The sequence below is a fragment of the Triturus cristatus genome, chromosome 6 (assembly GCF_964204655.1).
Source record: "Triturus cristatus chromosome 6, aTriCri1.1, whole genome shotgun sequence".
Classification (NCBI taxonomy): domain Eukaryota; kingdom Metazoa; phylum Chordata; class Amphibia; order Caudata; family Salamandridae; genus Triturus; species Triturus cristatus.
In genome coordinates, this window is record NC_140589.1 from 1,471,343,475 (window position 1) to 1,471,368,519 (window position 25,045).

At 47.9% G+C, this 25,045-nt stretch overlaps 1 protein-coding gene across 4 annotated transcripts in view; it reads right to left on the bottom strand.

The window, feature by feature from the left end:
- EHBP1 (EH domain binding protein 1) overlaps positions 1–25,045 on the bottom strand; it is a 2,118,711-nt gene that overhangs the window by 594,080 nt on the left and 1,499,586 nt on the right. For 3 of the 4 annotated variants that reach the window (XM_085612565.1, XM_085612563.1, XM_085612566.1), the window contains one exon: positions 18,736–18,883. In XM_085612565.1, coding sequence (XP_085468691.1) covers positions 18,736–18,883 — 148 coding nt within the window. The remainder of the gene's footprint in view (positions 1–18,735; positions 18,884–25,045) is intronic. The other variant, XM_085612564.1, reaches the window with a different exon arrangement.

The following is a 25,045-nucleotide window of genomic DNA, read 5'->3' on the forward strand; positions in this document are numbered from 1 at the left end:
AGCACATATCAGATAAGTAAAAACCAGGTTCAAGTCCCACTGGGGCATCACGATAGGAGTGGGAGGAATCAAATGAGTAATGCCCTTAAGAAAGTGATTCACAATAGGGAACTTGAAGAGAGAAGGCTGGTCAGGCAGCCGAAGGAAGGCCGAAATGGCCGAAAGATAGCCTTTGAGAGTGCCCAGAGCAGAGCCCTGCTGGGCCAAAGAAAGAATGAAGAGGAGCACCCCTGAAAGGGGGCAGAAAGGGGATCCACAGCCTTTGCTGTGCACCATGCCACAAATTTGTTCCATCAACAGGCGTATACCGTTTTAGTGGAGGGACGCCTGAGTGCCAAGATAACATTACAGACTTCGGGAGGAAGGACGAAAGCTGTCAACTGTCGCCGCTCAAGCTCCACGTAAGGCGGTGGAGGCTGGACAGGTTCGGGTGGAGGACCGTCCCCTGCTGTTGCGACAGAAGATCCTCCTGAAGAGGCAGTCTGATCGGAGGATTGATGGCCATGTGTAACAGCTCGGGATATCAGACTTCTTGCCCAATCCAGAGCCACAAGAATGACTTGGGCCCAGTCGTGCCTGATCTTCTTCAGCACTCTGGGCAGAAGTGTTAAAGACGGAAAGGTGTATAGAAGACAGCAACTGCACTCGCAACGAAAAGCGTTGCCTAGCGAGTGCCACCATGGAAATTCCAACGTGCAGTACTGCTGACATTGCGCGTTCTCTTCGGTGGCGAATAGATCTAGCCAAGGCTCTCCCCACTGCTGAAAGAGACCTTGCACCACCTCCAAGTGAAGACGCCATTCGTGATCCATCATGCACCTGTGGCTGAGTTTGTCCGCCCTGGCGTTCAGAGAACCTGCCAGGTGTTGAACCACCAGAGATATGTCCTGATGTTCCAGCCATGTCCAAAGGCGGAGAGCCTCTTGACATAGGGTCCACGACCCCACCCTGCCCTGTTTGTTGCAGTACCACATTGAGGTGGTGTTGTCCATAAACACCTGCACCACTCTTCCCCGGACAGAGGGAAGGAATGCTTTTAGTGCAAGACGAATTGTCAGAAGTTCCAAAAGGTTGATAAGGAGCCCGGACTCTGCCGGAATCCAGAGGCCTTTGATCTCTGCCTCTCCCATGTGGCTGCCCCACCCCAGCAGTGATGCCTCTGTCACCATTGTGAACTCTGGTTGGGGAAGGGAGAGGGATCTGCCGTTGACCCAATCTTGGTTCGTTAGCCACCACTGCAACTGGTCTGCAGTGCCCTCCGAGATTTGGATGCAATCGGAAAGATTCCCCTGATGCTGTGCCCACTAGAACTTCAGGTTCCATTGCAGAGCCCGCATATGCCACCTAGCATGATACACCAGCAGGATGCAGGAGGCCATGAGGCCCAGTAGCTTCAGGGTCATTCTGACCGAAACCCGGGATAGAAGCTGAAAGATCAGAATCATAGCCTTAATATCCCGGACTCGCTTGATGTCCCTGAGATCCAAGAGAGGACGCAGGCCTGTGTCCTTCTTGGGCACCAGAAAGTAGTGGGAATAACAACCACGACCGACTTCTGGGGCAGGAACACTCTTGATGGCTCCCTTTGCTAAGAGAGTCGTAACTTCCTGTTTGAGAAGGGCAGGTGATCCTCCGACATGCGATGGAATTGAGGTGGTATGGATGGAGGGGTAGTCTCGAAGGGGAGGGAGGAGCCCCTTCGGACTATCTGTAAAACCCACCTGTCAGACATGATGTTGAGCCAGTGGGGGGTGTGATGACGAATCCTGCTGCCCACTAGCAACTTGTGGGCCTGAAAGGTCGGACTAGGAGGGTTTGGAGGCTGCTGCAGCGGGGGCACTGGTGGACTGGCCCGTCCGCTGGCCCCCTGACCCACGGCAGTGGGATCCACATTCCTGGACGCGCAGAGGCTGGACAGCTTGCGCAGGCCTGTGGCTCTGAGCAGAACGTGGCGGGACACCCCTTCCGTAGCCACGAAAGGGGCAAAAAGCAGACTGCGCTGGGTGGGAGTTGGAAGCGAGGCCTAAGGATCTGGCCGTAGCCCTAGAATCCTTAAAGCGCTCGAGTGTATTGTCTGCCTTGTCGCCAAACACGGGCATCAAAGGGCATGTCCAAAAGTGTTGCTTGGACATCCCCGAAAAGCCAGTGGACCTCAACCAGGTGTAGCGTCGCAATGCTACTGGCGTGGAAAACATCCTGCCCAGTGAGTCGGCGGTGTCCAGCCCACACCGGATGGTGAACTGTGCTGGGTCTCTCACTTTGGCAACAGCACGGCAGAGCACGGGCCGGGCCTCCTCCGGGCACTGTGGCAGCACCTGCGCAACCATGTCCCACACCGAGTGCGGTGTTCACCAACCGCAGTCCCAAGCTGGAGGAAGAAAACATCTTGTTCCCAAGGTGGTCCAGCTTCTTGGATTCCCTATCAGGTGGTGCGTTAGGGAATGCTCACTTGGGAGTTGAGGCTTTGACTACCAAGCTCTCAGGGGTAGGATAGGTAGAGAGGAAAATGGGGTCGCCTGGGGCCGGGCGGTGGCATCGGGCAATCCTCCTGTCTACAGGAGCCCCTGTGTTGGGCTTGGACCAAGTGCCCAAAAGGATGTCTGTAAGGGCCTCATTAAACCGACGCAAGGGCTCCGAGGAGGCCGCCACCGGTTGAAGCACCTCTAACAGGAGGTTAGTCCTGACTGCCACAGTAGGAAGCTCGGGGTTTAGGGCCTCGGCTGCCCTACGTAACACCACTGCGTAAGATGCACCCTCCTCCGTAGCCACGGTAGGGGCAGCTAGCATGCCAAGGTCTGGGGAGGTATCCAGACCACTGGCCTCACCCAACTCCTCTCTCCAGTCCGGTTTGCAAGAGGGTCCACAGACCCCTCCCAGTCCTCCTCGCCCTCTCCTGTGAGCCACTCAGGGCTGTAGGAAACATCAGGGGAGAACAGGGGTACAAAAGTACCGGTCGGCGCCTTTGTCCTCATCGAGGGGAAGGCCGGGGTCAATGCCGGCTGGTGACACAACCGGCGTCGGAGGCGGCGGGGGTGTCAATGGATTTGGCACCGGAGGAGGTGTCACGAGGTCGACCGGCGCCGATCCGGATCCAGGCCTGGATCCTTGGGGGCCCTGCGGCGCCGGAGCCGAAGCCACTGGCATCGAAAGCCTAGAGCCCCTAACCGAGTTTGCAGGCCCGAGGGTGTGCCGGCAGAGGCGGGCTGCCCAAATATGGAATACAAGGCTTCCTAAAAGCTTCGAAGCGGGGTAGGGGTCGCCCCGGCTCCCGGAAAGGGAGGTAAGGCCGAAGTCGATCCAACAGGCCCCGCTTGTTACGTTTCCCGTGTCGCGTCGGCCGACGGACGAGGAGAACGCGAAGAGTGATGATGCTTCTTCGCCTTCTTTTTGTGCTTTAACTTACTCGAAGACGAAGACTTCGATGACGAATGATGGTGGTGGCTTCGCGACCGGTCCCGCAAACTCCCTCTTGACCGGGACCTCGAACGGCGCGGAGCGGACTGCCGGGCCTCGAGAAGCTTTCGGGACAGCTCCCGCAAAGACGTCGGGGTCATGGCCCGGCAGTCGGAGCACGACTTCGGGGGTGGTCGCGCTCCAGACATCAAAGGCACAGGAGGTGCGGGTCGGTGACCGACATCAATTTGCGACAGGAGTCGCAAGCCTTGAAGCCGATGCGACGTGACATCCCTCTGTGCACCAGGAGTTGATCGACTCAAAAAAGGTGTCAACAAAAGTCGCAAAAACTGAGTCAAAAAGTGACTCGAGGTACCGCTCTCTCCGGATCAGCGCTGGCTGGCACGGAAAAAGAAAGAACTGATGTCAGCGTGCGAGGGGGGTTGTCTAAGTAGATACCGCGACATCATTCCAGCGGCCATGACCCCAACGATGAACGGGGAGTCGACCGACGCCACCTATTGACACGCAGATGTACTGCTGAGGAAAACATTCTCTGGATCCAGTCTGACGCCTCAGGGTAATTCTAAGGTGAGGAATCTATAACTAACTGTCTCTTTCAGATAATCGCCATTCTCCAGCTCGTCTTATTGCTGGGTGACCCCCAAAAACCCCAAAGGGTCATCTGCACTTCGCAAATCCCCACAGAACTCCCTCAAGTTAGATGTACTATCTACCTGCAGGTCTCCAAAACAAGTAAAGTCTGGTCCAGCATCATCCAGCTCCCCCGTCCAGTCGATGTTAACGAGTGCCAGGCAAACGTACGCCTGCTCTAGAAGGTCAGTTCAGCCTCTGCACCAAGTCTTGAGGCCCCAGGACCCACCGGAGCTGCAAGGCACCAATACCCGGGGTACCGGTCCCCTTGCTGCAAAAACCTACCAAATTTAGTCCAGGCAAACTCCAACTTTATAGCGAGCCAGCAACACAGCAGTGGCCCAGCAGTTCCAGAATCATTGCTCTAAAGTGCCAGCTCCTGACCGCTGGGTGCTTCTTTGCACACCATTGCCCAGCTGCACATTATTTTTTGTACCCAGCCCGCCTGGCCATCTTCAATCCAGCTGTGCTCCCACGGCTCCAGAGCCCTTGTGACCCCTACTTTCCCTTGGGAGCCTTCGGACTTGTAGTCAAGTCCCCTTTGCTTTGCTTTTTCAGGTGCCCCATGTCTTCATAGCGCACCAACTACAGAGACCCCTTTTTGCCTTGTTTCCCGAGAAATCTGGGAAGCTCCAGAGAACTTGGCCCTGGCACTTTGGACCTTGGCCCCGAACCTTCCAATTTCAAAAAGGGAAACCACTACAATAACTGTATTGCATTGCTTTTTCTATTTGCCTTTTTCTTCCATAGGAAATTAATTGTGCGTAATTACGCACAACAGTAGCTATTGCATTTTACTGTGATTTATCATATTGCAAAAAGTATTTACTTTGTACCCGAAGTCCTTGGTCTAAATATTTATATGAAAAGAAGTACTATTTTTCTAATTTGGTCTAGACTGCATTCCTTGAGAGTGTGTAATCATTTATTGTCTTGTGTGTACAACAAATGCTTAGCACTACCCTCCAATATGCCTAAATGCTCGCCCACACTACCACAAAATAGAGCGTTAGTATTGTCCACTTTTGCCTCTGTAAACCAATAAGGGTCTCTTCGACCCTCTGCGCAGTGTACCCCATTGTGGTGCACTATATAGAGAGGTGGGTTTCCTACTGAAGTATTGCTCTGTTTCGGTGTATAGGAAATCAGTAAATCTTTTGTCACCCAAACGACCAGGAGTTCAAGCACCCGGCCCCAACTGTGGCTCCCTGATGCAGCGATCGTTAGTTTAACCAGAGAGTGAGTAAAACTCCTCTTTAGCAGGTCCAGTACCAACAGAATATTAAGTATCAAGTACCAAGAGTAATCTATCCTAGAGAAGGAGTGATGGACAGCAGAATAAAAAGTATATGCTTTCTCTTTGGGGTGCTCTCCCCAGGGAGATTTTCGCCACTACCCCATCCCGGGCATCATCTTTTCTGGCTGCATTGTCTCAGTCAGCTCGTCCAAGACCATTTATGGGTTGTAATCAGTCTGTTAGAGGAGCGACATAGGACCAGGCAACGGCAAACATTAGGAGCCAGTCAGTTCCTTAACTGGAAATCTCGATGAATGCCAATCATCTCTGAAAGGTGTTGCAAGGGGCCAGGCCACGTGCAACATCATTTTCTACTCCTCTGTCCTCCGCTCCTAGGACCAGAGCGCTCTACCCTGAACTGCTGTGCACAATCCTATTGGTTCTCAGATCTCTGTCTCAGAGTATGCCATTCCATCAGCAAGTCTGAGTCGTCCTTCCAGGACTCAAAGATAAATAACTTGGACTAAAACAGAACTTTGAGCTTGGCGAGATAGAGCAACATATAGCTGGCTGTTTTTACTTAACCCCCTCAAACGATCTCTGTAACTGTTAAATTTGTTTTGTATAGTCGAGGAAGATCATGATGCATTTAGAGTTCAATATAGAACTCTCCTTTTCGTGGGCAACTGGTAAGATTTCATCTTTGTCTTTTTTGCTTATGATTCTGGTGAGCTATGATCTGGTCACGGATCGCAGTGGGGAGCTCTGGGTTAATGCTTGGGGGATGAGTTCCTCCACAAAGCAGAAGAATAGTCTCTCGTTTAGCATCCAGCTTTATAGCCAACATTCCACAAACCGTTCAGGTTGGTCTTTTTCTGCTCTCTCCAGAAAGCCCACTCTATGTCCTTTACCTGCTATTCAAGGAGCCTTAATGTCATCGACAAGTGGGTCACTGATATCTGAAATTCCTTCATTGTATTTGCCAACACCAAGATTCTAGTGTCTTTTTCAGTGACTTGATTAACCATGTTTGTTCATACTAGTCTCAGAAGAACTACATCCATCCCCAGCACTCTGTTTTTTTCTCTAGTGCCAAATCTAACAACTATATTGCTTGCAAGATCACTGCTGTAGAAGTCGGGTTATCTCTGTGCAGACATTCCATGGTGCTGGGGTAGACTTCTCACTCGACTGACTCCAATGAGCTCCAGTCTGTTTCATGAATTTGGCCAGTTTTCCTTAGTTGGGGATGGAGCTTGTTTTATCTTTCCCCATATTGCTCGGAAAGACAAGCTGTACTTGGGCTCACACTACTCATTTTGGTGGATGCTGATGTGGCCAATGGTGCCAGCCCACTTCTCTACGCCCCCACCACTGGCGTACTGGTGCGCCTATGTCCCAGGGCAAACATAGTATGTTATGTAATCACTTATAATTAAAGTGCACAGTCACCAAAATGTCATTGTTCTTAATAACGAGTTCCATCAAACACAGCCACATCTATTTATTGAACAGAAATGGCTTTAACCATTGACTGAAAAGGAGAAGAGTGGACTTTTGCTATAGGAATAGTGGAAACAAATTACATACCTTTGCAGCGGCAACAGAAAAAGTATGGTTGCTGTAACAGACAGTTTTTACTCTGGGAACATCTAACAGAAACAAAAGAAATAAAATGAAGCCTGTAAGCAGACTCAGGCCAAGAAAATGTACTTGCAATGTAGTAAGGAAGACTAAGGGGAACATTTTTATGGACATTGACCGGACTTAAAGATGGCTTTGTTGTGGATAGGAAGCCAATGGACGTGTTTCATAATGGGAGAACGAAAAGTTTCTTACCTGTCGGTGTAGTTTTGCAGCTTGAAGATCTTTCTGGATTCACTATGCTGTGCATTATTCCACGATCTTGTGGTTGGGTCCGGATTCGTAGTCTTTTCTTTTTTTTTTTGTTTTTTTTTGTAGCCCAGGTGGGCGTCGACGTCCACCATTTGGTGCACCTCCCGTGACGTCGTCGTGCTTCCTGCGGAAGTCCCACCTTTGGGGCGCCATCTTCGGGTTCTTTTTTCCCTGTTTTTTTTTTTTTTTTTAACCCTAGGCGATTGATTAATCCTTTTGTCCATATTTCTGTACGTATCCACTTTTTTGATCCTATCCATTTCACCCCCTCTTCCTCCAGCCTCATCTTCCTGGCGGAGGTGGGTGGGTTCGCTAGTGAATCCAGAAAGATCTTCAAGCTGCAAAACTACACCGACAGGTAAGAAACTTTTCGTTTTGCAGCGTGAATCTTTCTGGATTCACTATGCTGTGCATAGATTTTGTAGCGGTTTTCCTATTTTTGTGGTGGCTGGGTGGAAGATGATCGCTGGTCGTTGAAAATGTGTTGTAGCACCTTCTGTCCGACCTGTGCTTCCTTATTCATTTGAATGTCCACGCAGTAGTGCTTTGTGAACGTGTGCACAGATGCCCAAGTTGCTGCGAGACAAATGTCTTGGATGGGCGTGTTTGCCAGGAAGGCAACTGTGGCCCCCTTCTTCCTTGTGGAGTGAGCTTGTGGCCCCTCCGTTAGCTCCTGTCCAGCCTGTTTGTGACAGAATTGGATAGTGAGGGCAATCCACCTAGCGATGGTGCCCTTGGTCACTGGTCTACCCATGAAGCTAGTAGCAAAGGACACAAACAGCTGCTTCGACTTCCTGAGTTCTTTGGTTCTTTCAATGTAGTGCATCACCGCTCTTCTGGCATCGAGGGTGTGCAGGGCCTTTTCTGCATTTGTAGTCGGGTTTTGGAAGAAACTCGGTATCTGTATACTCTGATTCATGTGAAACGCCGACACTACCTTGGGCATGAAGTGTGGGTCCGTCCTCAGGACTACCCTGTCCTTGTGAATTTGAATGTAGGGCTCCTGTAGCGTTAGTGCTTGAAGCTCGCTCACTCTGCGTAGTGAGGTTATGGCCACTAGAAAGGCAGTCTTCATCGTCAACATTTGTAGATTGGCCTTGTGAATGGGTTCAAACGGCGCCTTCATGAGCTCCGTCAGAACCACGTTTAAATTCCATGCCGGCGGCGGCAACCTTTTCGGGGGTGCCATTCTTTTGGCTCCCTCCATGAATCTCTTCACCACCTGCGAGCTGAAGAAACTTCCACCCTTCTCACCTCTGGTGTAGGCAACGATCGCTGCTAGGTGCACCCTTAGGGAGCTCGAGCAGAGGTTACTCTTTAGAAGGTGTGTGAGGTACCTCAGCACCGTTGAGTCTCTTGTCATTCTGTTGTGCAGGCCCTTCTTCCTGCACCACACCGTGAATCTCTTCCACTTTGCGCTGTAGCACTTTCTTGTAGTAGGTTTCCTTGCCTCCCGTAGCACTCGCATAGTGCTCTGAGGTAACCTTAGGTGTGCGAACTCTAGGTCTTCAGGAGCCATGCTGCTAGGTTGAGGGTCTCTGGCTCTGGGTGCAGGACCTCCCCGTTTTGCATTGAGAGCAGGTCTTTTCTTCGCTCGAACCTGTACGGATTGCCTTGCGCCATTTCTTGAATCTGTGAGAACCATGTCTGCCTCGCCCACTGTGGGGCCACCAGGATCAGAGTCATGTTGCTGGTTCTGCACTTGTCGAGCACTCTGTGCAACAGGGGTATCGGTGGAAAGGCGTAGGCAAATGTCCTCGACCAGCTTATCCATAGGGCATTTCCCTTGGATTGCTGATCTGGTTGCCTGGACGCGAAGCTTTGGCATTTTGCATTGTGGCGTGTTACAAAAAGGTCTATTGTGGGAGTCCCCCATCTCCGGAAGAGTTTCTCCGTTTCCTGGCCATTGAGCTCCCACTCGTGCGATGCTGAGGTCTGCCTGCTCAGCCAGTCTGCCTCCACATTGTCCTTCCCCGGTAGGTGAATTGCCAGTAGATCTATCCTGAGAGGTATGGCCCATCTCCAAATCTCCTGAGCTAGGGATGAGAGGGGAAACGACTGTGTCCCCCCTTGTTTGTTGATGTAGAACATCGCCGTGGTGTTGTCTGTCTGCACCAACACCCTCTGCCCGCACAGGTGTCTCTGGAATGCCTTCAGGGCTAGCAGTATTGTTTTCAACTCGAGGTAGTTGATGTGGCGGACCGCGTCTGCCGGAGCCCATAGACCCCTCACTCTGAGGTTGTCCATGTGCGCTCCCCATCCCATCTGCGATGCGTCCGTGGTAATGGTCACTGTTGGGCTTGGTGGTGTCAGGCTTCTCCCTGTTGTTATGTTGTCTCTGTTCCACCAAGTTATCTCCTCCTGCACTGCGTGCGTAACAACCACTAGATCCTCCCAACTTCCGTTTGCTTGTGACCATTGCTGTTGCAGCCATTCCTGGAATGGTCTCATGTGCAGGCGTACATTCGGCACCAGCTGGATACAGGACGCCATCATCCCCATCATCTTGCTCACCGCCCTCACTGTCAGAGCTCGCCCCTTCTGGTAGAGCTGCGTCTCCTTCAGTAGGGCATCTGTCCTCCTGTCGCTGGGCACTACTGTACTGTTGAGGGAGTTGATCTGTGCCCCCAGGAAAATCTTTACCTGCTCCGGTTCCAGCGATGATTTTCCCCAGTGGATGGAAAATCCCAGATTTGTGAGGGTGTCCGTTACGCGTTTTGCGTGCCTCTCGCACTTCTCGCGTGAGTTTGCCTTGACCAGCCAGTCGTCCAAGTAGGGGTATACGTGTATGCCCTGCTTTCGTAGGTGTGCCGCTACCGCCGACAGGCATTTTGTAAAGACCCTTGGCGCTGATTTTAATCCGAAGGCCAGGGTTGTGAACTGGTAGTGTTCCTGTTCGATGTTGAATCTTAGAAGGCCCTTGTGCCTTCTGTTTATTGGGATGTGAAGGTAGGCATCCTTGAGGTCCACGGTGACCATGAAGTCCCCTTCTCTTATCTGTGGCAGTACCTCCTGCAGTGAAGTCATTTTGAACCTTTGTGTTTTGACGAACTTGTTTAGGTACCGGAGGTCCAGTATGGGTCTGAGGTCTCCGTCTACCTTCGGAACCACGAAGTAGTTTGAGTAGACCCCTTTGTTGCGTTCCCTGAACGGCACTGTCTCTATGGCTCCCTTTTGCAGGAGTTTCCTTGTTTCTTCTCTGAGTATTGCCAGTTCTTGGGCCGATCTCTGTCTTTCCTTCGGCTTTCTGTTTGGAGGTCTTTTCTCCAAGTCTACGCAGTATCCGTACTGCACGATGTTCCGTATCCACTTGTCTGTGGTTATGCGCCGCCACTCCTGAAGGTAGAACCTCAGCCTTCCGCCTACCGGTGACGTATGCTCGTAGGCTCTTGGATCTTCTCTTCCCCCTGATGACACCTTTTTGCGCCTCACCCTTGGGGGCCTGACGAGGGTGGGCGTCTTCTTGCGTGCTGAGTCACTTCGAGGAGGGCTGATCGCCCCCTCTCCTCCTTTGGCCACGTCCGTTCCCTCTCCCTCGAAAGGACTGGCCCCGAGGTTGATATTGCCAGCTTTGCTTCTGCTGACTTTGTCCGTGACCTTCGCCCTGCTGACCTTGTTGGAACGCCTGGTGCGACGTCCCCTGTTGGCTTCCACCCCTACCGTAGGGTCTCCTCGAGGGATTTCCTCGTCTCATTCCCCTCAGCTGCAGGGCCCCCATGGACCTCGCTGTCTCGTTCTCCTTCTTGAGCTGGGTGAGCTTCTCGTCCACCGTTGCTCCGAACAGTGTCTCTCCGTTGAAGGGAGTGCCCAGGATGTTGTTCTGCACTTCCGGTTTGAATCCCGAGATTCTTAGCCATGCATGCCTCCTTTCTGTGACCCCTATGGCCATGAGTCTTGCTGAAGTCTCTGCCCCATCCAACGCCGTCTTTATACAGGAGTTGGCGATGTTCTTGCCTTCATCTACCAGGTGAGAGGCTCTCTGGCGGTATTCTTCGGGGAGGTGCTTTACTAGCTCCCCCATTTCATCCCAGTGTTGGTACTGGTGTCTATTTAGGAGTGCATTTGAATTCGCCATGCGCCAGTGCATTGCGGCGTTCCTCTCGACCTTTCTGCCTGTGAGGTTGATTCTCCTGCTCTCTTTATCTGGAGGTGGGCCCGAGGTTGCTGGCACGTTGGCCCTTCTCCTGGCCGTGGAGGCAATGATGGAGTCTGCGGTGACGCTACCCTTGATGTAAGGTGGGTCCAGGGAGGAGTGTTTATACTTTTTCTCTGTCCTGGGCGTGATCGACCGACAGGTGGCAGGCTCCTTGAAGGCTTCTCTCCCCTGGTTCATCACGCTTTGTAGCATGGGGAGGAACTGGCTCCTAGTCTGGATGGGGAGCAGTGTTTCGACGAGAAAATCTGCTTTCGGCCTCTCCTCGTCGAGCTTGACGCCGAAGGCCATTGCTGCGCTCTTCACCACCATATTGTACACCCCGATGTCGTCTGGTGGCGAAGGCCTCGAGGGGTACGTGTCCACGGCCTCCTCCGGGTTTTCGGTGTCGAGATCTTGCCATTCGACGTCGTTGCCGGTAGATGTCGCCGATTCGAAGAACGATTGTTGGTCTTCTTCCTCGGCTTCTTCCTCATAATAGGGCTCCTCTTCCTCTTCGAGGTCCCTTGTCAGCCCTTCGGCGTCGAACTCCTCCTCGACTTCGACGACGTCCGCCGCTGAAACCGTTGGAATCTTGAATTCCTTCATCCTGGCGTCGAACTCCTTCTTCCTTTGAAGGATGTTCTCCATTTCGGCCTCGAGCCGCCTCTTCTTTTTCTCCATTTCGGAGATGCTTTCGGCGTCGACCGCGGGCCTTTTCGATGAAACTTGCGTCGACGTCGAACGCTCTTTCTGCGTCGATCGGCCCGTTTCATGGGATGATTTCGACGACCCTTGCCTTTCGGCGTCTTTCTGCGCCAGGGAGTCCTTTTGTAAGGATCCGCTGGGCCTTTTGTCCGAAGTTCCCCCTTTGGACGTCGAAGTTTTCGGCGCCGGGGCTCCCTTCGTGGACCTTGACTCAGTTTTTCTCGAGTCACCCTCGTGTTTTCGAGGTGTTTTTTGATTTGCGCTCGACGATTCTCTTACCTCGTCTTCTTTCTTCTTGTCGGTCTCTACGACCGTGAAGTTTTCGGCTGCCTCGGCGACGTTGTCCTCGTCGTCCGTGTCGAGGCCCAGCGCGTAGAGTGTCGGGGGTTTTCCTTGGCCCTCCATGTTGGCGTTGGCTCTCCTCTGCCTCTCTCTCACCCTGAGTGTCTTCGGCGCGAAGACTGAGCAGGCGTTGCAGTCGATACTCTGATGATCCACCGGTAGGCAGAGGTTGCAGACCGGATGCAGGTCTTTCTGCGCGAACTTGTGGTGGCAGTTTGGGCAGAACTTGAATGGCGTCTTGTCCATTTCGCTCAGGGTCTCTGAGCGTGCATTCTCCAAGGTTGTCGAAGAAAAAGGCTCGCTGGTCTTCTTTCTTCGCGTTCCTGTCGAAATCTGTTCTTTCCTGATGTCTTCTCTTGATTCTATCGATGAAACTCGCTTTTCTTCCTTCTTCCTCCGAGTGAACTTCTGGAGCTTCCCGATGACGATCCAGACCCAACGGCGGAAAAAAGAATCTGAAGATGGCGCCCCAAAGGTGGGACTTCCGCAGGAAGCACGACGACGTCACGGGAGGTGCACCAAATGGTGGACGTCGACGCCCACCTGGGCTACAAAAAAAAAAAAAAAACAAAGAAAAGACTACGAATCCGGACCCAACCACAAGATCGCGGAATAATGCACAGCATAGTGAATCCAGAAAGATTCACGCTGCAAAAATATATTGTTACTTTGGTGTGTTGGTGACAAATTATGCGTGGAATTTGGAACCATCCTCAGCGGGCCAATTGTTTTGCAGGGAGAGAAGAAAAATTGAATTTTCATAATCTTGATGAAATTAGACTAGGGCAGTGGTTCGGGGACCTCTGGGGGTCCCCAAAGCCTACTCAGGGGGTCCGCCACTGCTTTAAAAACTGAATGATATCAGATTAATAAAGTGTATACAAACAAAGAAGTAAAATGTACAGCTGACATTTTTAAAAACCTTCTGTAAACGTGAAGGAATTTGGAAATGCGGGCTAAAAATGAAACTAGTGTTTTCAGATTGATTAGTGGGAGCAGTGCAAGTGCATCAAACAATATAGTATGGACAATAAGGTGCCTCAAATGAATTTTGAAAAGTTCTAACCTTCCTATTAAAATTACAATTTTAATTTGTTTGAGAATTTAATAATATATTTAATAATTTGTATATTTATTTGATGAATGTTGTTTCTGTATTTTTTGTGTATTGTTTTGGTGTTCAAATCATCGAAAATGCTTATATGATCTCCCCGGCTTCCAGTAATGACCCAGTGGGAGTCCCTTGATTCCAATTATGATTAAGTGGGGATCTACATGGACTAGGGCACTGATTATAGAAAGATGGTGCTTCTTATCAATAAAAGGGAGAATATGGTGCAAACAAGAACTAGTGACTTTGGCAATTTGTGACTTAAAAGAAAGATTAGAGTCAATCCACATACCATGTCTCCATACCATCTGAGAAAGCTTGGGGCAGGGACTCTTAACTGCTTGCCAGTAAAAGAGTTCTGGTGTAATGCTAACCCACAATTAGGAGCTCTGTTTTAGATGAATTTAATTTCATGAAATTTGCTGACATTCACCAATGACAGAAACTAAGGGCCATGGAAGTTCTGTGTTTTTTGCGCAAGTCCAAAATGAGTTGGGAATCATCAGCATGAAAGTAATAATCTGCCTCATTTTGTTTTTTTTAAACGAGTTTTATTGTCTTTGAAAAATCGACACAAACACAGATGCCTAAAGCTGCGAGGGTGCCGACATACAAAAGAAGGATCAGTAAGAGAGCCATGGACAACATTGTTATGGTTAGTTCCTACTCTTGCCAGTTCCCTTCCTCCCGCCCTCTAAAATAAACACCAAAAATAAAAATAAACAATTCTGGAAATGTGTTGTAATCAACAAATATTCGTTCCAACTATCCTGCGAAGGTTAGTGCTAATTTAATCCCTTATAACTACCCCCCTCCCACCCCTTCCCCCAGGCATGTCACTCTCAGTTTTTCTAAAATGTTGCAGTGTGAGTTTGTTGTGCTGCAGCTTCATTAGTAGGGCAATGGGAACAACGCAATGGGTAATTCACAGTGGATGTAATGACATGTTGCTTATAGGTCTTAAAGTCTTCACACTGGACTAGTTTCTGGGGGATTGTGCCTAGTCTTCCTCACCAGGAGCATCACTCACGGGATCCTCATCGCTGTCACTGTCTGGAATCTTCAAGAGCACCAGTAATGGGCCCCATGCTTTCTCCACATCTAGAGCCTTCTCAGTTCCCGCTCTCTTCGCCAATTGCATCCTAACCATTCCATCACATTCCGCCCATTTGATAAATTCTTTCTTCCATCTATCTGTGGTGGGGCCCCTTTGTGATTTCCAATGTAGAGTGATTTCGCACTTAGCTAACAAGAGTCCCATATCTATAGATTTACTAGTGATCTTATTCTCAAAAGTAATAATGTGCCTCATAAGATCAAAAAGCTCTGCAAAAGGACACATGTAGATGTCGAATACTATCGGGCATAAGACAGAATCCTGAGGAACTCCACAGTTCAAAGATCTGGATTAAAATTTAAAATAAGCAAACATGACCAGTTGTTGGTGGCCAGTTAGACAGAATGTCTATCAGTCTAGCACAATGCTGGTAATCCCCTTGAGGCTTAACCTGGAAAACAAGGTGTTGTGGTTGACAGGAGGGAAGGCTGGAGAGGTTCACAAGGACCAGGGCACCCACCTTGCCAGAAAAAGGTCAAGGATGTTATTATCATCTACATATTTTCACAGTTAAATAAAAACAAACCTCTCAAACAGGTAGCAAGCAGGAGCAGCCAGTCTGGTGCAGGACCATGGGAGATGTCACAAGTCTGGATCTATTTGTTATGTTCCAGCAGCGCCAGCACCTGTATCCAACACTAAATGGAGGTTGGATGCTCTGGCCCCCAGGGCCCATGTAAAACAGGTGGTTATACTGAGCCACCATATTTTAACTTGTGTTGTGTCCCACAACCACACCACTGCAGCTCAGGCCCATGACCTGCACACTTTGAGTCACTGGGGGAAGCTGCTATGTTCTCTCGTCTGGCCCAAACAACGCGAAGCGGGGCACAAGTGATAGGGCCTTGCCAGGTCCCCGGTCAACGTAGATTTAAACCTCAGGTACGAGCATGAGGCACTAAGGGGGTGGCTCCGACATGAACAGCAGTCCCCAAGCAGTTCACCTCACATGCCCGCTGTATCAAAGACTCTATTATTTGCTGGGCCTTGCAAACCAGGAGCTTGATTATATGCAGCTCTCAAATATCATCTGTTATCTCTACGAGAGCAGTTGGGGTGCAAACCAGAATGTCCCCACCTACCTCATTGACCACACCACCACCTTCAAGTGCTCCATCCACACCTTCTCATAATGGATGGAAATTGTTTTTTCATGGTTGTTTCAATGAAATTAACACTTATTCACAATTACTTGTAATATCAAGCCGACCTATACTGTTTCAAGAATATTAAGACCACATATAGACCTTACACTTTGACTGCCTGGCACTTTTTATTATATGGATTTAGTCCTGCAGACTGACCACTTCTTACCTTCAAAATTGAAAATACCCTTAGTATCACTCTAAGATGGTTGTTGTGTTCTTCTCAGACAGTAATGTAACTTTCACAACACATGGACGCACAGGATGCAATAAAGCAAAAATAATTTACAAACATCTTATAAAGATCATCTCAAAGTACCGAACACACTAACAACTTGACTCCAATTCAGATTGCAGTGAGATATGAAAGCAGATGCAACAAGTTTCCACATGAGCATTACTACAATTGAGATGATCTTTAAACTTACTTATCATTTGTGAATGCCAACATCTACACCTTGTTCACAAACTGATACAGTTTTACATTCATTAATTTTATCTACTCTTTTCCCTCCTCTTACCCTGACAAGTGAACCTTTGATTATCTACTATGACTGAGGTATTCCAGACTCTTATATCTATGCAGCATGGACCTCACGGTTACCAGTAAATGTTTAAAGGCACCCTCCCGTATAAGACTGACTTACACTGCCGTTAGTAAAAGTATGTATAAATAACAATTTTACACCTATTTTTAGCAATTTTCTTACTTAGTGACTACTTCCAAAGCCTACTTGGTGCGTATTCTGAGAGGTCTGCAGTGGTCATTAAAAGGATTATTTAACAAAGAAAATGTTTTGTTTAGATACACATGGCGGACGGCATAGGACAATTTTGGGCCTTCAGGAAGCCACTGCATTTGTGTAAAAAGGTTGAAATGCATGTTGGCCAAAGCTCCTTCAATACACACGCAAATAGATAATGCTGTACTTTGAAGAATATGCATTGTGCACAATAAATACAACAAAATTAAACAAGCAACTGTTTGAATTGTATTATGCTCTGTTTGCGATATTGTTGTACACAAGAGTCTACATATGTGATGTGAAGTGCTTGACCCTCCCTTCTCAATCAAGCAATAGGGCATGCCAAAGTATATCTCTAGTATTTCTCTGTTTTCCAAATCTGTAATATTTAGGGAGGAATCCTGCACTTCTGGCTTTAAATTTTGTCTAACAACTTGGGAAAGTCTTGTGGAAATGTGTTACTTTCCAGAACTGTGACGTGATATCTGTGTTGGAAGAGTAAGTGAAATGATTAGAGAAGCAACAATGCTCCTACATTATCATACTCCTTGGACTAACACCAGTTGAGGACAATTCAGACCTGTCAGAAAAGACTAAGCCATGATTCGACAGGGAATTATGCCAGCTATGTTGGATGAAACCCTAACATGTGAAAGGAGTTGTCACTGGTGACGGGGAGTGTCCGAAAAAACACGGGCAATGCTGGGATGATCCTAGTTACTGATACCAAGCATGACCTTCGGAAAGAGTCCCAAGACCAGCTGCAGCTAAGAAAGTACTGACCCATCAAGGTCACTGAATCCAACTACTCCCCATCCTCAGAACCAGGATAGTTACTAGGAGGCGACACATACAGGATCTACATAATGAAGAGGTAAAGAGGGGCTTTAACCTCAGTTTTTTTCCCTGTATGGCTGAAGGTGATGGCAGAAGACTTGTGTTTTTTCAGGCGAATGCCTGAGACGTTTTGTGAGACCTGGGGCCATGTGGTTTTGTCCATTGTAAATGTAGAGTCCCATTAGCTCAATTATTCTTTGGGGCATTGTGTGATGTTTCTGTGTTCAGTTTGCTTTCACCTTTGATACAACCAGTTTACTATGAATGTTTTCAAACTCAGGGCTGCATTTAGATATATGTGGCTTCTCTAGACCCTCAAGAGTACAGGAGTCCTTAACTAGAAGGGACTCATATATGCCACCTTTTTACTCCCTTCTCCTGCAGTGTTTTCTGGATTGAGACAGACTAATATGACCTGTTTGAAGCTACTTGCTACCCTCACAAGTTCAAAAGTTTGGTCCCCTCCCACCCCCTTTTACTCTTTGGAGAGGTAGTCTACTGCCCACTAGCAGTGGGACAGTCCCTTTCATCTGCTTCCAGCTTTACACCGACTACCTTCTTTCCCAATAACTTTTCACTACCCGTTATGCCTTACTATATTGTTTTTACACTTCCCTAACGAAAGACCCACATCCCCATGGCTTCTGGGCAAGAACCTAAATGCACCCTCACAAGAGTCATTTCATCAGCTCTCCCCTTATTTATATGCAAAAAGACATTCGTAGGGTGTGTTTGGAGCACCACATTTTAATGTACATTTTATTTTGACTATGTTCTCACTAGTGAAAATACTGAAGTTAGCTTTATATATGTCGAGTTTATCTGATAATCCCGTGGGCAATGGAGTGTTCACACTCCTGAGACCTTGCATGCAATGATTATCTCAATAAAAATATACAAACAAAAATAAAAAGGAGAGGTACAATTCCCTAACATAACTTTCTTCTAAAATTCAGGTGGGAATTAACATACCAAACGTTCCTCAGGATGCAATAACTCTATTAATAATGTGCAGTATACATGGTTAGTATAATTGTATTACTTTATCAAACGTTCGCACATCAGACAGAAGAAAGGTATTTCCCAGTAAATGGAAATATGAAGGATTTTGAAGGAACATACTGGTCATTTTGCGGGAGTCCGAGTAAAAAAAAAACATTATTTTTGACAATCGTGCACCATAGTATAATGATAAAGGTGAAAAGCAATCTGTCTGCGAAAAGCCGTTTACTAAGTGGTTACTTATGCAGCCAGTTGTTCCTCAATTCCGTTCTTTCTCTGTGGGGGAATTAGGTCCGTACATCATCCAGACAGTGTTACACGATGTCTGATTAAAGCCACACACATCCTCTGGAACAAAAAAGTCTCGACAGCGATTTCTGAGATGCTAAGTATTTTGCAAAGTTCCTCAACTCACCTCCAGACGCCTTTGACCTTTCTTTCAACTTGTCTGAAGGCATTTCATTGTAGCCAGGAAGTTCTGACATCTTCACTCCAGATCGAGCTTCTGCTATTAGCTGACGAGCTCTCTCCCTCAGCTGCCTCCGCCGCTCTTCATCTTGCTGCTAGGAGATATTGAACAGTTGCCAACTAGGTAATTGACAGAAATGCAATTTCACTCAATCTGATCATCGCGATAGGACCTGATTTACAGCAAGGGGTTTGGCAGATATTAAAAACAGGGCGCTCTGTATCAGTTGAGTGTCATACCACAATTTTTCAAGACACATTAGAACTGGGAGCTTTTTCTTATTTGTAAATAAACTGTCTACAAATATTGTTCAGTTTACGCCTGCATTTAGGAAGTTTCAGTCAATACCATTTTACTAAGGGTACTGGAGAACCAAATAATTGTAATACCGGAGCTGAATGTCGACTACAGTGCATGGGGAATCACCAATGAGAGGGAAGGCATTCCACTTTATGTTGGTATATACATTTTCATAAAAGCAAGTATAGGACTGGTAAATCATGCATTGCTGTTACAGAACGTATTTTGAGTAGTGAGCCTGTGTTCACCCCCCTCGCCTCTACCTGCCCCCTAGTTTATACGAATGAAATAGTGGGTGTATGTAGGGGAAGCTTTAGTCAGCTCAGTCGCTAAAAAAACAAGCACTGAACCAGCCTATGCACTAGAGCCTGTAAACTGTTTTCTTAATAGACTTAATCACAAACATGGAGTGGTCAAATCAGCGGGGGAGTTCTGCTGTATCACGAGGCAGCTAATTAATTAGGTGGTCATCATCTAGTACTCATTTAGATATTATGGAAAATAACGGACTAAACAGAGTATCTTGAGGAATTGTGGAGGCAACGGCCCGTCCTATAGGCCTTTACAGGCAGTTTAAGAACTACCATCCCTTCATTTCACACCAAGCAATTATTATCTCAAACATTTCACAGTTACTTTACATCACGGATCCTTGTCTGCCAGTAGTCCACAACCTCGAGGGTGTCTCTACCTAGATTCTTCCAAGGTGAGCTACTAATAAGGTGATCATCTTTGTAACCCACTGTGTCTTCCCAGTTTATCAAACATTCTTATGTCTTCATACATGACATTCTGTGATCATGGTGCCTGCGCCTTTTACACTGGCTTAATCAGGGATCACGATTTCTCTCTCTATGAAGAATGATGTCAGCAGCGCTTGTGGTTCTCTGCTAATGCCCAATGTACTCCTGATGTCCAAAGTATTGTAACTCCGTCAAGTTATATCTTGTTCAGTCATGACAGTGTCTGGTTTGAGTGGGCCTGTGATGAGGCCCAATCATGCGATGAGGAGCCGATTGGTCCTGCTATTGCCTCATGGTATAAATGTCTGCAGTGTCCAAGGCATCCAAAAAACAATCCAGTTGGTCTGGGTCTGAGCGCTGTGCATCCATCGTGTATTATGATCATCACTGATGGTTCTAAGAGTCTGTAGGGAATCTCCATCTTACTGATCTTCGGTTATAGGGCCAGGAAATGTTTAGTTTTCTGTGGCGTGTCATTTGAAAAGTCTTTCAAGACAAGCATTTTATATCACAGTATAGGAATGTGCCTTTGTGCTTTGGCGTTTGATTCACTTATAGCACCTGCTAGTGTTGTAGAAAACAACCGATAATTTGCCTCAGATTATCTGTTTTACCAATATCTACAACCATACTCTCTGAAATTCCAAAGGTGGTGTTAAATGTGATGACTGTTATTTCTGGAAAAAAGTGGTTTAGGAAGGCAATCATATCGATGTTTTTCCAGTTTCTCTGCCCCCCCCCCCCCCCGAGCAAAACAAATTGTCTCTTCTTTTTTAGGTCTCACCTGCATTTCAGCGCATGCATTGCTCGCTGGCGAGAAATTTTGTGAGAGAGTGATTTCAGAAAAGGGCTTTAAGCCCCGCCCCTCATTTCCATTGGCTGGCGTCACCGTTTATGCTGAACAGTGGCCTGCCATTGGAAATGAGGGTTTTTGGTGAACGCCCTTTCGCCTCCGATCCGACTGGGTCGCCTGCTTTGCTGCTGTCGCAAAGCACTTTCTTATCTTTATGGGGCCATGTGTTTCTAATTAGAAACACATGGCCCCATAAAGACAAGAGATCGATGCTTGTTCTTTCACTCGTGTTTAGCAGTAGGAAAGGGGCGCGTGAACCCTCTTTTCTGTAACATGCTTGTTCTCCCTGCTCTTCGGTTGGGGCGAGGGGGCCAGTATCCACCCGTGCTTCGGCTGCAGCGCGGTCCTCTTTCACTTTCGGAACCGCGCATCTTTTTCTTCTTGCAGCAAAAAAAATAAAATCACTTAGCCACATTGCGCCTTCTAAAATAATGGAGTAACACACAGAAAATGTTGCCAACAAACCCACAAATCCATCTGACCCCAGCTAATGAATACATTCCTTATTCCCTGTGTGAAGGGCAGTTTATTCTAACCTTGTCTACAGTTACGCCCCAGCCTTTTCCCCGAGGCCTTTATATTCACTCCCTGGCTCCCTGTCCTAGTTGCTGCATCAGTGTCACTGTGAAAAGGTCATAATTTAAAATGGTTCTGTTGTGCACCGCACATCGAGGTGCAGCTCTCGCTTCTCTTTTCCAAGCCTCGGTGCCAGGTCTAAGCCCGCAGTACTCACAGCTTCGTACTCTTTTTGTCCCTTGCAGATGTTCGTATTTACCTTTTGTAATAAAAAAAAACGAGCCTTACTACTTTATTGGGATTTTTGTTCATGTTTGTTTCGGGTTACCGCCGATGCAACAAATGGCGTTTCTAATTAAACACCAGAGATTTACGTGACAGACAGCTCAACATATTGCAAAAGCTTGGGTGTTTTGTGTGGCAGGAGGCCCGCGGCCAAGCGCTTCCACCACCCGCAAAGTGATGCCGGCCACAATGAATCACCGCCCCGGAGTTCCTTACTTCAGCAATGAAAATAGATTTTTCAAACTGTTGTGTTAGAAAGATAAAGGCAGACACTTCTCCTTTGTGCATTTACATCGATTTCCCCCCTCGCGAACCATACAGTGTGACTGACTGACTGTAAGGTACGGAAGGAATCTTGTTAGCAGATATTTGCGCTTTTCAACAAGAAAGGTAGGTTTTGCAGAGAAAAATAATGCGCCGCCTAATACTGATCACTACCACCCAACAGGTGTTGTCGGAGCATTTACTTATTAACATCAACATTTTTCCAGGAGTAAATCAAATGCACGCCACTTGTATCCTAAATTCCACATCTAAATCTACATCATGGATAATTTATGCAGAAGTAGGCCAGCAATGTTTACGAATTAACAAAAGAGTTATTGCGTCACTGTGTGACTGTGTCCTAGGCTTTCATCCTTCCCACTATACCATTCACCATTTATATATCGTTTTGTTGATTTTAACTAAACAACCAAAACACCTTCTGACTTCTCTGTTCCTTTGCACAAAGATTCGAACCAAAACGATACAGCTGCCGAGTAATTAGAAAACACTGGAAATGTGTGGCAATGCATAGGTATAAAATACACATGCAATCTACACTGAGTCCAAACCTGGCGTTTGGAAGACAGTGCAGACTAAAGTACTGCAGTTTCAAGAAATGGTGGTGTAATGCCACTGAAGCATCATAATTTCATCATCTGTCTAACTACTCCAGAAAACAAGCATTTGCAATGCAATTGGTCTCGCATTTACTAGAGTTTAAGCTATTGGCATTGTAAATGACAATGCCTTTTATTTATGTGTGACATTTCCATGGTTTCAGTGCATTTATGAGTGACATTCAACAGCCTATGTGTGACATTTAGAGTGATACTTTCTTTTGAGTAAAACCAAGCAATGAAGTGCAAGGAAACAGAACTATCAGAATTGACATCCTTTTGAGCAATGAGAAGCCATAAAAACAACTTGAAAGTGCAGCATAACCCCTGAAAAAGAAGGTCAACACTTGCTTCATAATGAAATAGAATATTTTTTGCGATAGCCTATGTATACTGAGGGCCTGATTACAATGTCACCGTCTCGGTCCTGGGACCGACCGACAGACCGACCGACCGACCTTCGGTCAGTGGTCCCGACCAGCCAATTCCAATGTGACCGAGCACTGTTCAGTAGCATACTCTCATTTCTCAATGGGAGCTCGTGTTACAGCCGTAAACCAGCTGTAATACAAGCTCCCATTGAGAAATGGGAGGTGTTGTTCATTCCTGCACCCTGTGGCAGGCACCTCAAGGTGCCAGCCATGGGATGCAGAGATCAACAGGGGGGCACCATAGGTGCGCCCTCGGCCCCCAACCGGGGGTCGCATGCACAAAGGGGATCCCCAAACAAGCTTTCCGTCATAGTTTCTTTGTCGGACAGGCCGGCATGGAAACCATGTCGGAAACCGTGCATCGTAATCCCAAGGGCAGGAAGGCCTGCCCTTTGGGATTACGAGCCGCTCCGACTGGCCTACGGGCTCCATGAGCCCATCGTAAGCCTGCCTGAATGACCAGCCGGTCTACTTTCCGACTGCCAGCATCATAATGCAGCGGTCGGAAAGTAAACCAAGCGGCCATTACAATGCTGACTTGAGGGGGGAGGAGTTCAACCTATAGCCGCAACACCGGACGCCAGTATAACAGACCAGTTCAATGCCATGAGAATACGACTTACATGAACAAATGAACACTGTTTATTGCAACTGGAAAGATGATATTTTGTTGTACAAGTGGCACAGATCTGAATAAAAGTTTGCTTACAAAACCTGCATTTGAATTGTTTAATTGTTAAGTGGGGGAAAAGGGTAAAGATAGATTAATGTTAGCTTGAACAAAAAACAGGAGCTTCCCATCTACATTGAAATTGAGTCTCTATATGGTGCGCTCCTGTGCAGCCTTCTCTGCAGAAGCCAGACTGAGGCTTGCAGTACCTCAACACCCACACACATTCCTTGTACTCCTCAGCAGGTTCATTTAGGAGACTGGCCGAGTGACTTATTTTATCCTGACTTTGACTCTCGGTAGATCTGGCATATTATGCTCGTGTCAGAACAGCCTCTCTCACTCCGTTTTGCATTAACGGGATTGTTTACAGTGAGAAGGCCTCCGTGGGCCCCCATTCAGCGTGCCAAGCCTCTCAGCTGGCTGGTTGAAGCAAGGGCCTCCACACTGCACTAGGATATTGAGCAACGTGACAACACTTAGATCAAACATATTTTAGAACCTATATAAACTACCTTAACTGCAATGTAACAGGCATTCCCAAGTCCCAATATCGGAGGTTAGGAATAGGCATAAACAAATAACAGTACGGGTTAAACCCACATTTTTTGTGTCTGAAAGGTAATGATGATTAATGTTGTGTGCCTGGTGGGCTAATGAGATCACCTCGGACCTATTTAAACTTATCAGCACGACGCCCTGTGATGGTCGGAAGGCAGCAAGGAAAGAAAAAACCTGCCACCTGTCACCGCATTTAATGCTCTCTGGGCTGCCGGGGGTCAATCAGACACTGCGTGGTGACAGTGGGACAGGCGCCTTGCCGGAAAACAACAGGCAAGTCCCCACCCCCGGATTCAGGTGAAGACACTGTCTGCAGTTGGGTCCGGATTATGTTCATCACCACGCACTGTACTGAAGGGAAGTGACCACATGGTCCACTCACTCCGGCTGGGCGGGCGGGCAGGCGGCTCAGCTTCTTTGAGCTGCCTCCTGATCATGTATTCCCCGGGCCGCCATGCTGTGCGGCTACTGTCAGAGAGCTGATAACCGGGCAGTGAATAACCATGCTCCCAGGACTGGACTTTATAATATGTAAATAGGCAAGGGAAGTTCAGTGTTGGGAGCATACAGCGATCTTGCTGTTCAAATGCAGCCTCTCGTAAAGAGTGCCTCGGGATGTCCTTGGAGTGCTATAAAGCGTGACTAAAGCATTTTAGTACGATGATGCAGACACCAGCACTAAAATATGTCAGCCTAACCCCTGATGTGTGCTACTTGGCAGGGCTGTGAAAGTTTCTTTGGTTCTCATCTTGCCGCCTATGTGACTTGAGCAGGACCGGTCGGGCAGACATCAATGCAACACAGCCATTTTCCTTGTGCTCCAGGCTCTGCCCCCTCACCACCGTGGCATAAGATGCCCCCTCCTCCGCAGCCACACTAGGCAGAGAGAGCATACTAGTATCTGGAGATGTGTCAAGTCCACTGGCCTCTTCAAGCTCCTGATACCAGTCCAATTGCTCACAAGGAGCGTCCAATTGGTGTTCTAAAGGGTCCAGAGACCCCTCCCATTCTTA